We start from the raw sequence: 12500 nt of genomic DNA, 5'->3' as shown, positions 1-12500 counted from the left end.
CCTACACTCTCTACTACCTCCTAGAGGTGACCTCTGACCCCTACACTCTCTACTACCTCCTAGAGGTGACCTCTGACCCCTACACCCTCTACTACCTCCTAGAGGTGACCCCTGACCCCTACACCCTCTACTACCTCCTAGAGGTACCCTGACCCCTACACCCTCTACTAACGCCTAGAGGTGACCCCTGACCCCTACACCCTCTACTACCTCCTAGAGGTGACCTCTGACCCCTACACCCTCTACTAACGCCTAGAGGTGACCTCTGACCCCTACACTCTCTACTACCTCCTAGAGGTGACCCCTGACCCCTACACTCTACTACCTCCTAGAGGTACCCTGACCCCTACACCCTCTACTACCTCCTAGAGGTGACCTCTGACCCCTACACTCTCTACTACCTCCTAGAGGTGACCTCTGACCCCTACACTCTCTACTACCTCCTAGAGGTGACCTCTGACCCCTACACTCTCTACTACCTCCTAGAGGTGACCTCTGACCCCTACACTCTCTACTACCTCCTAGAGGTGACCTCTGACCCCTACACTCTCTACTACCTCCTAGAGGTGACCTCTGACCCCTACACCCTCTACTACCTCCTAGAGGTGACCTCTGACCCCTACACTCTCTACTACCTCCTAGAGGTGACCCCTGACCCCTACACTCTCTACTACCTCCTAGAGGTACCCTGACCCCTACACCCTCTACTACCTCCTAGAGGTGACCTCTGACCCCTACACTCTCTACTACCTCCTAGAGGTGACCTCTGACCCCTACACTCTCTACTACCTCCTAGAGGTGACCCCTGACCCCTACACCCTCTACTACCTCCTAGAGGTGACCTCTGACCCCTACACTCTCTACTACCTCCTAGAGGTGACCTCTGACCCCTACACTCTCTACTACCTCCTAGAGGTGACCTCTGACCCCTACACTCTCTACTACCTCCTAGAGGTGACCTCTGACCCCTGACCCCTACACCCTCTACTACCTCCTAGAGGTGACCTCTGACCCCTACACCCTCTACTACCTCCTAGAGGTGACCTGACCCCTACACCCTCTACTACCTCCTAGAGTTGACCTCTGACCCCTGACCCCTACACCCTCTACTACCTCCTAGAGGTGACCTCTGACCCCTACACCCTCTACTACCTCCTAGAGGTGACCTCTGACCCTGACCCCTGACCCCTACACCCTCTACGACCCCTGACCCCTGACCCTGACCCTCATGTGTGTTCTCACCACCTCTCCTGCAGATTAAGAAGGAGCAGCTCTCCAAGTCCATCTGCCCCTCCGAGGCTCCAGAGGCAGTGCCTTCCTCCACCCCCTCCCCCACCAGGTCCCCCCCTCCCCCTCCCTCCCCCCCCTCCTCCTCCAGCCCTCTCCCAGCCAACACAAGCCTCCTCCACGCCTTGGTGCACTTAAGCAAAAGCCAGGTATGTGGATGTCTACCCAGAACAACAAGAACCACACATCAACATATACAACACCCCCCTCCCCCCCTAGCACAGAATGACTGGGATTATTATTATAACATTTAAATAAGAATTATTACTATTAGTATAATAACTTAAATTGATATAGTGCCTTTAAGGGGACCCAATGTGGCTTAACACTATACATTTACAATATTAACCCCCCAGCACATATTTATAACATTTAAAACTATACATATACAATATTAACCCCCCTAGGACAGATTTATAACATTTAAAACTATACATGTGCAATATTCACCCCCTAGGACAGATTTATAACATTTAAAACGATACATATACAATATTAACCACTTAGGACAGATTTATAACATTTAAAACGATACATATACAATATTAACCCCCCTAGGACAGATTTATAACATTTAAAACTATACATATACAATATTAACCCCCCAGCACATATTTATAACATTTAAATACTATACATATACAATATTAACCCCCCTAGGACAGATTTATAACATTTAATACTATACATATACAATATATTAACCCCCCTAGGACAGATTTATAACATTTAAAGCTATACATATAAAATATTAACCCCCCAGCACATATTTATAACATTTAATACTATACATATACAATATTAACCCCCCTAGGACAGATTTATAACATTTAAAACTATACATATACAATATTAACCCCCCTTGGACAGATTTATAACATTTAATACTATACATATACAATATTAACCCCCCTAGGACAGATTTATAACATTTAAAAATATACATATACAATATTAACCCCCCTAGGACAGATTTATAACATTTAATACTATACATATACAATATTAACCCCCCAGCACATATGTATAACATTTAAAACTATACATATACAATATTAACCCCCCTAGGACAGATTTATAACATTTAAAACTATACATATACAATATTAACCCCCCGGCACAGATTTATAACATTTAATACTATACATATACAATATTACCCCCCCTAGGACAGATTTATAACATTTAATACTATACATATACAATATTAACCCCCCTAGGACAGATTTATAACATTTAATACTATACATATACAATATTAACCCCCCTAGGACAGATTTGTAACATTTAATACTATACATATACAATATTAACCCCCCTAGGACAGATTTATAACATTTAAAACTATACATATACAATATTAACCCCCCGGCACAGATTTATAACATTTAATACTATACATATACAATATTAACCCCCCTAGGACAGATTTATAACATTTAATACTATACATATACAATATTAACCCCCCTAGGACAGATTTATAACATTTAATACTATACATATACAATATTAAACCCCCTAGGACAGATTTATAACATTTAATACTATACATATACAATATTAACCCCCCTAGGACAGATTTATAACATTTAATACTATACATATACAATATTAACCCCCCTAGGACAGATTTATAACATTTAATACTATACATATACAATATGAACCCCCCTAGGACAGATTTATAACATGTAATACTATACATATACAATATTAACCCCCCTAGGACAGATTTATAACATTTAATACTATACATATACAATATTAACCCCCCTAGGACAGATTTATAACATTTAAAAATATACATATACAATATTAACCCCCCTAGGACAGATTTATAACATTTAATACTATACATATACAATATTAACCCCCCAGCACATATGTATAACATTTAAAACTATACATATACAATATTAACCCCCCTAGGACAGATTTATAACATTTAAAACTATACATATACAATATTAACCCCCCGGCACAGATTTATAACATTTAATACTATACATATACAATATTACCCCCCCTAGGACAGATTTATAACATTTAATACTATACATATACAATATTAACCCCCCTAGGACAGATTTATAACATTTAATACTATACATATACAATATTAACCCCCCTAGGACAGATTTGTAACATTTAATACTATACATATACAATATTAACCCCCCTAGGACAGATTTATAACATTTAAAACTATACATATACAATATTAACCCCCCGGCACAGATTTATAACATTTAATACTATACATATACAATATTAACCCCCCTAGGACAGATTTATAACATTTAATACTATACATATACAATATTAACCCCCCTAGGACAGATTTATAACATTTAATACTATACATATACAATATTAAACCCCCTAGGACAGATTTATAACATTTAATACTATACATATACAATATTAACCCCCCTAGGACAGATTTATAACATTTAATACTATACATATACAATATTAACCCCCCTAGGACAGATTTATAACATTTAATACTATACATATACAATATGAACCCCCCTAGGACAGATTTATAACATTTAATACTATACATATACAATATTAACCCCCCTAGGACAGATTTATAACATTTAATACTATACATATACAATATTAACCCCCCTAGGACAGATTTATAACATTTAATACTATACATATACAATATTAACCCCCCTAGGACAGATTTATAACATTTAATACTATACATATACGTATGGTGTGTCCCCTTCCTACAGAAGAGCAAGGTGGCTCTGAAGGCGTGGCAGAGCCTGCACCTGCTGGCCACCCTCCCCCAGGCAGAGCCGGGCGGGGGGGGGCGTCTGCTGGCCCACCACACCCAGCTGTGTGACCTGCTGGCTGGGCGGCTGTGTGAGCTCTACGCCCTCCTGCCAACCTCCACCCTGGACCCCCAAGACATACACACCTTCACACACGCACACTGGAGGTAAGACATACACACACACCTTCACACACACACACACACACACACACACACACACACACACACACACACACACGCACACTGGAGGTAAGACATAGACACACACCTTCACATACACACCTTCACACACGCACACTGGAGGTAAGACATACACACCTTCACACACACACACACACACACACACGCACACTGGAGGTAAGACATACACACCTTCACACACGCACACTGGAGGTAAGACATACACACCTTCACACACGCACACTGGAGGTAAGACATACACACACACACACACACACACGCACACTGGAGGTAAGACATACACACACCTTCACACACACACACACACACACACACTGGAGGTAAGACATACACACACCTTCACACACGCACACTGGAGGTAAGACATACACACACACCTTCACACACGCACACTGGAGGTAAGACATACACACACACCTTCACACACGCACACTGGAGGTAAGACATACACACACCTTCACACACACACACACACACGCACACTGGAGGTAAGACATACACACGCACACTGGAGGTAAGACATACACACACACACACACACACGCACACTGGAGGTAAGACATACACACACACACACACACACGCACACTGGAGGTAAGACATACACACACCTTCACACACACACACACACACACGCACACTGGAGGTAAGACATACACACACCTTCACACACACACACACTGGAGGTAAGACATACACACACCTTCACACACGCACACTGGAGGTAAGACATACACACACCTTCACACACACACACACACACACACACACACACAATGGAGGTAAGACATACACACACCTTCACACACGCACACTGGAGGCAAGACATACACACCTTCACACACGCACACTGGAGGTAAGACATACACACACCTTCACACACGCACACTGGAGGTAAGACATACACACACACCTTCACACACACACACACACACACACACACACACACACACACACTGGAGGTAAGACATACACACACCTTCACACACACACACACACACACACACACACACACTGGAGGTAAGACATACACACACCTTCACACACGCACACTGGAGGTAAGACATACACACACACCTTCACACACACACACACACACACACACACTGGAGGTAAGACATACACACACCTTCACACACGCACACTGGAGGTAAGACATACACACACCTTCACACACACACACACACACACACACACACTGGAGGTAAGACATACACACACCTTCACACACGCACACTGGAGGTAAGACATACACACCTTCACACACACACACACACAATGTTTTTGTTGTTGATGTTGTTGTTGTTGTTGATGTTGATGTTGTTGTTGATGTTGTTGTTGTTGTTGATGTTGATGATGTTGATTTTGATTTTGATGATGTTGTTGTTGTTGATGTTGATGATGATGTTTATGTTGTTGATGTTGTTGATGATGATGATGTTGTTGTTGTTGTTGTTGTGTCCAGTGCTCAGTTCCTTCAGGCCAGCCAGGAGCAGCAGGGCGTTGGGTTCCCAGGTGGAGGAGACATGGTGAGGTTCTACAGCTGGCTGGACCTGCTGGACCAGACCATGACGGAGGCACCGCAGGTAGGAACACCTGGGCCCAGTCCCAAACCTGCCCCTACACCCCGTCCCAAACCAGCCCCTACACCCTACACCCCGTCCCAAACCAGCCCCTGGACCCTACACCCAGTCCCAAACCAGCCCCTGGACCCTACACCCAGTCCCAAACCAGCCCCTGGACCCTACACCCAGTCCCAAACCAGCCCCTACTCCCTACACCCAGTCCCAAACCAGCCCCTACACCCTACACCCAGTCCCAAACCAGCCCCTACTCCCTACACCCAGTCCCAAACCAACCCCTGGACCCTACACCCAGTCCCAAACCAGCCCCTGGACCCTACACCCAGTCCCAAACCAGCCCCTGGACCCTACACCCAGTCCCAAACCAGCCCCTACACCCTGGGCCCCGTCCCAAACCAGCCCCTACACCCTAGGCCCAGTCCCCAGTCCCAAACCAGCCCCTACACCCTGGACCCCGTCCCAAACCAGCCCCTGGCCCCTACACCCAGTCCCAAACCAGCCCCTACACCCTACACCCCGTCCCAAACCAGCCCCTACACCCTACACCCAGTCCCCAGTCCCAAACCAGCCCCTACACCCTACACCCAGTCCCAAACCTGTCCCTACACCCTGGGCCCCGTCCCAAACCAGCCCCTACACCCTACACCCAGTCCCAAACCAGCCTCTACGCCCTACAAGGCCCAGTCCCAAACCTGCCCCTACACCCTGGACCCAGTCCCAAACCAGCCCCTACACCCTGGACCCAGTCCCAAACCAGCCTCTATGCCCTACAAGGCCCAGTCCCAAACCAGCCCCTACACCCTGGACCCAGTCCCAAACCAGCCTCTACGCCCTACAAGGCCCTGTCCCAAACCAGCCCCTACACCCTGGGCCCCGTCCCAAACCAGCCCCTACACCCTGGGCCCCGTCCCAAACCAGCCCCTACACCCTACACCCTGGGCCCCGTCCCAAACCAGCCCCTACACCCTGCAAGGCCCAGTCCCCAGTCCCAAACCTGTCCCTACACCATGGGCCCCGTCCCAAACCAGCCCCTCCACCCTGGGCCCCGTCCCAAACCAGCCCCTCCACCCTGGGCCCTAAAAGGCGGTGGGAGAGACGTACTCTGAGGAGGGGCTGAGAGTGATGGAAGGAGGAGAGACGTACTCTGAGGAGGGGCTGAGAGTGATGGAAGGAGGAGAGACGTACTCTGAGGAGGGGCAGAGAGTGATGGAAGGAGAGACGTACTCTGAGGAGGGGCTGAGAGTGATGGAAGGAGGAGAGACGTACTCTGAGGAGGGGCTGAGAGTGATGGAAGGAGGAGAGACGTACTCTGAGGAGGGGCTGAGAGTGATGGAAGGAGGGCCGCTATCAAACACGCGTGTCTCCTCTTCTCCTCTGTGTGCAGGTCCTGGCCGTGCAGCTGGCCAGGGTCGTACGCCGCCGCTGGCTGCTGGAGGTACTGCAGCCTGCGCTGCTGCAGAGGTGAGTCAGGACTGCTTCTGTGTGTGTGTGTGTGTGTGTCTGTGTGTGTGTGTGTGTGTGTGTGTGTGTGTGTGTCTGTGTGTGTGTGTGTGTGTGTGTGTGTGTGTGTCTGTGTGTGTGTGTGTGTGTGTGTCTGTGTGTGTGTGTGTGTGTGTGTGTGTGTGTGTGTGTGTGTGTGTGTGTGTCTGTGTGTGTGTCTGTGTGTGTGTGTGTGTGTGTCTGTGTGTGTGTGTGTGTGTGTGTGTGTGTGTGTGTGTGTCTGTGTGTGTGTGTGTCTGTGTGTGTGTGTGTCTGTGTGTGTGTGTCTGTGTGTGTGTGTGTGTGTGTGTGTGTGTGTGTCTGTGTGTGTCTGTGTGTGTGTGTGTGTGTGTGTGTGTGTGTGTGTGTGTGTGTGTGTGTGTGTGTCTGTGTGTGTGTGTGTGTGTGTGTGTGTGTGTGTGTCTGTGTGTGTGTGTGTGTGTGTGTGTGTGTGTGTGTGTCTGTGTGTGTGTGTGTGTGTGTGTGTGTGTGTGTCTGTGTGTGTGTGTGTGTGTGTGTGTGTGTGTGTGTGTGTGTGTGTGTGTGTGTGTCTGTGTGTGTGTGTGTGTGTGTGTGTGTGTGTCTGTGTGTGTGTGTGTGTGTGTGTGTGTGTGTGTGTGTGTGTCTGTGTGTGTGTGTGTGTGTGTGTGTGTGTGTGTGTCTGTGTGTGTGTGTGTGTGTGTGTGTGTGTGTGTGTGTGTGTGTGTGTGTGTGTGTCTGTGTGTGTGTGTGTGTGTGTGTGTGTGTGTGTCTGTGTGTGTGTGTGTGTGTGTGTGTGTGTGTCTGTGTGTGTGTGTGTGTCTGTGTGTGTGTGTGTCTGTGTGTGTGTGTGTGTGTGTGTGTGTGTGTGTGTGTCTGTGTGTGTGTGTGTGTGTCTGTGTGTGTGTGTGTGTCTGTGTGTGTGTGTGTGTGTGTCTGTGTGTGTGTCTGTGTCTGTGTTGTAGGACTGTGTGTGTGTGTGTGTGTGTGTGTGTGTGTGTGTGTGTCTGTGTGTGTCTGTGTGTGTGTGTCTGTGTGTGTCTGTGTGTGTGTGTGTGTGTCTGTGTGTGTGTGTGTGTGTCTGTGTGTGTGTGTGTGTGTGTGTCTGTGTGTGTGTGTGTGTGTGTGTGTGTGTGTGTGTCTGTGTGTGTGTGTGTGTGTGTGTGTGTGTGTGTGTGTGTGTGTGTCTGTGTGTGTGTCTGTGTCTGTGTTGTAGGACTGTGTGTGTGTGTGTGTGTGTGTGTGTGTGTGTTGTAGGTCAGTGAGTGTGTTGACTATAGCTGTGTGTGCTTGTCTGTGTGCTTGTGTGTGTGTGCGTATGTTTACCTGTGTGTGTGTGTGTGTACATTAATGTGTGTGTGTACACTAATGTGTGTGTGTGTGTGTGTGTGTGTGTGTGTTGCAGGTCCGAGGCGGGGGTGCTGGCGGCCACAGCGCTGCTGTGCTGCGCCCTGCGGGGGGTGCGGTCCGCTGCGCTGGTGGACCAGCTGGTCTGCTTCCTGCTGGGAGGGGCGGGGGGGCGGGGGGGCGCAGGGAGCAGCGCATGGACACTCACACACACCCGCTGCGCTACCACCTCATAGAGCACTGCGACCACATCTCTGACGAGGTACGCTAGGCTAGGATGCGCTAGGCTATGCTAGGCTAGGCTAGGCTAGGCTAGGCTACCACCTCATAGAGCACTGCGACCACATCTCTGACGAGGTACGCTAGGCTAGGATGCTTTAGGCTACTCTACCACCTAGTGTGTGTGTGTGTGTCTAGTTTCAGGGTGTGTGTGTGTGTGTGTGTGTGTGTGTGTCTAGTTTCAGGGTGTGTGTGTGTCTAGTTTCAAGGTGTGTGTGTGTGTGTGTCTAGTTTCAGGGTGTGGGTGTGTGTGTGTGTGTTTGTGTGTGTGTCTAGTCTCAGGGTGTGTGTGTTTGTGTGTGTGTCTAGTCTCAGGGTGTGTGTGTGTGTGTCTAGTCTAGGGCTGTCCCCAAACGACTATTTTTCTAACCATTATTTTTTTGATTAGTCTAACGACTAATTTATCGATTAGCCTAACGATATTTTTTTTTACTGTTCGATAAAAAAAAATCTTATCATGTGTAGGCCCCTTAATTTCCACCTCACTGCTATGTTTAGCCAACTTGAATGCCAACATGGCCATTTAGAAGTCTGTCCATCACCACAACACATAGCTAGCTAGTAGCTACATAGCTAGCTAACGTTACTCTCGCTGCTATGTTATGATTAGCTAAATTGATGCTAACGTAGGATGCGAGCTACGAGCTAGATAACGTATGTGCGAGCACCACAATGACAATAGGCTACCGTAGCTAGCCAGCTACATAGCTAACGTTACTAACACCAGAAGACAAGACATACAAACTGTGGTGAGCTACATTGCTTGTGTAACATTAGCTAGTAGCTAGCTATCCATTTTTCACTCATACACGGCCGGAAAAGTGAACAGAAATACAACGCTGACTTACGATGCTATCTTGCGGCTGTCTTCACAAAGAGCTCCAGGATGCTTTCGCTTGAGGTGCTCGTTCATTGCAGATGTACTGCTGTGATAGGCCATTTCATTTCTGCACAGTTTACAGACCACCACATTGTTTTCTTTTTTTGTAAAGTACTCCCACACTTTGGACGATCGTGGGCGAAGTCTTTTAGCTGCTCTGCACTGGTCGCAGCCATGTTGTTTATTTACGACGCACCGACGCACATTACGCAAGTCGACGAATCGTCCCAGCCCTAGTCTAGTCTCAGGGTGTGTGTGTGTGTCCCAGATCAGCGTGGCCACCCTGCGTGTGTTTGAGGGTGTGTGTGTGTGTGTGTGTGTCTCAGATCAGCGTGGCCACCCTGCGTGTGTTTGAGGGTGTGTGTGTGTGTGTGTGTGTGTGTGTGTGTGTGTGTCCCAGATCAGCGTGGCCACCCTGCGTGTGTTTGAGGGTGTGTGTGTGTGTGTGTGTGTGTCCCAGATCAGCGTGGCCACCCTGCGTGTGTTTGAGGGTGTGTGTGTGTGTGTGTGTGTGTCTCAGATCAGCGTGGCCACCCTGCGTGTGTTTGAGGGTGTGTGTGTGTGTGTGTGTGTGTCCCAGATCAGCGTGGCCACCCTGCGTGTGTTTGAGGGTGTGTGTGTGTGTGTGTGTGTGTGTGTGTGTGTGTGTGTGTGTGTCCCAGATCAGCGTGGCCACCCTGCGTGTGTTTGAGGGTGTGTGTGTGTGTGTGTGTGTGTGTCCCAGATCAGCGTGGCCACCCTGCGTGTGTTTGAGGGTGTGTGTGTGTGTGTGTGTGTGTGTCCCAGATCAGCGTGGCCACCCTGCGTGTGTTTGAGGGTGTGTGTGTGTGTGTGTGTGTGTGTCCCAGATCAGCGTGGCCACCCTGCGTGTGTTCGAGCAGCTGATCCAGACGGCCCACAGGGACGTGCTCACCAACCTGGTGCTCCGGAACCTCGACACGCGCTGCTACCTCACACTGGCCCCGCCCCTCGCCCCCGAGGACCGCCTCCCCGACCCCTACGCCTCCGACGACAACGACAACGAGTGAGTCTGTGGTGGGGGAGGAGGAGGAGGGGGTGGGGGTGGAGGTGGGGGAGGAGGGGGTGGGGGAGGAGGTGGAGGGGGAGGTGGGGGAGGAGGAGGGGGAGGGGGTGGAGGTGGGGGAGGAGGTGGAGGTGGAGGGGTGGAGGAGGTGGAGGAGGAGGGGGTGGAGGTGGGGGAGGAGGAGGGTGGTGGAGGTGGGGGAGGAGGTGGAGGGGGTGAGGTGGAGGGGGTGGAGGAGGAGGGGGTGGAGGTGGGGGAGGAGGAGGTGGAGGTGGAGGGGTGGAGGAGGTGGAGGAGGGGGGTGGGGGAGGAGGGGTGGAGGTGGGGGAGGAGGGGTGGAGGAGGGGGTGGGAGGAGGTGGGGGAGGAGGAGGTGGGGGAGGAGGGGGAGGGGGAGGAGGAGGGGGTGGAGGTGGGGGAGGAGGAGGTGGAGGTGGAGGAGGGGGTGGAGGAGGGGGTGGAGGAGGGGGAGGAGGTGGAGGTGGAGGGGTGGAGGTGGAGGGGGTGGAGGTGGGGGAGGAGGTGGAGGTGGAGGGGTGGAGGAGGTGGAGGAGGAGGGGGTGGAGGTGGGGGAGGAGGAGGGGGTGGAGGTGGGGGAGGAGGTGGAGGGGGTGGAGGAGGAGGGGGTGGAGGTGGGGGAGGAGGAGGTGGAGGTGGAGGGGTGGAGGAGGTGGAGGAGGAGGGGGTGGGGGAGGAGGGGTGGAGGTGGGGGAGGAGGGGTGGAGGAGGGGGTGGGGGAGGAGGTGGGGGAGGAGGAGGTGGGGGAGGAGGGGGAGGGGGAGGAGGAGGGGGTGAAGGTGGGGGAGGAGGAGGTGGAGGTGGAGGAGGGGTGGAGGAGGGGGTGGAGGAGGGGGAGGAGGTGGAGGTGGAGGGGTGGAGGTGGAGGGGGTGGAGGTGGGGGAGGAGGTGGAGGTGGAGGGGTGGAGGAGGTGGAGGAGGAGGGGGTGGAGGTGGGGGAGGAGGAGGGGGTGGAGGTGGGGGAGGAGGTGGGGAGGTGGAGGAGGGGGTGGAGGAGGGGGAGGAGGAGGTGGAGGGGTGGAGGTGGAGGGGGTGGAGGTGGAGGAGGAGGAGGGGGTGGAGGAGGGGGTGGAGGAGGGGGAGGAGGAGGTGGAGGGGTGGAGGTGGAGGGGGTGGAGGTGGGGGAGGAGGTGGAGGTGGAGGGGTGGAGGAGGTGGAGGAGGAGGGGGTGGAGGAGGGGGTGGAGGTGGAGGAGGTGGTGGGGGTGGAGGAGGAGGGGGTGGAGGTGGGGGAGGGGAGGGGAGGTGGAGGGGTGGAGGAGGTGGAGGAGGAGGGGGTGGGGGAGGAGGGGTGGAGGTGGGGGAGGAGGGGTGGAGGAGGGGTGGGGGAGGAGGTGGGGGAGGAGGAGGTGGGGGAGGAGGGGGAGGGGGAGGAGGAGGGGGTGGAGGTGGGGGAGGAGGAGGTGGAGGTGGGGGAGGAGGAGGAGGGGGTGGGGGAGGAGGAGGAGGAGGGGGTGGAGGAGGGGGTGGAGGTGGGGGAGGAGGAGGTGGAGGTGGGGGAGGAGGAGGAGGAGGGGGTGGAGGTGGGGAGGAGGAGGTGGAGGGGTGGAGGAGGTGGAGGGGGTGGAGGGGGGTGGAGGTGGGGGAGGAGGTGGGGGGAGGAGGAGGAGGGGGTGGAGGTGGGGGAG

The 12500-nt window shown here is 51.6% G+C and overlaps 1 protein-coding gene across 1 annotated transcript in view; it reads left to right on the top strand.

Annotated features, from left to right (window-relative positions):
- Positions 1–12500, top strand: part of fhip2b (FHF complex subunit HOOK interacting protein 2B) — a gene marked incomplete at its 5' end in the record, with an annotated part of 33514 nt that overhangs the window by 14508 nt on the left and 6506 nt on the right. The window contains 7 exon segments of the mRNA XM_080532644.1: positions 1257–1436; positions 4041–4249; positions 5751–5871; positions 7253–7329; positions 8732–8838; positions 8841–8935; positions 10681–10856. Of these exon segments, the coding sequence (XP_080388770.1) occupies positions 1257–1436; positions 4041–4249; positions 5751–5871; positions 7253–7329; positions 8732–8838; positions 8841–8935; positions 10681–10856 (965 nt within the window).

The sequence above is a fragment of the Nansenia antarctica genome, assembly GCF_963989245.1.
Source record: "Nansenia antarctica genome assembly, chromosome: 5".
In the NCBI taxonomy this organism is placed as follows: domain Eukaryota; kingdom Metazoa; phylum Chordata; class Actinopteri; order Argentiniformes; family Microstomatidae; genus Nansenia; species Nansenia antarctica.
Note: the sequence above shows the minus strand (reverse complement) of the source record. Positions and strands in the feature narration are given on the sequence as shown.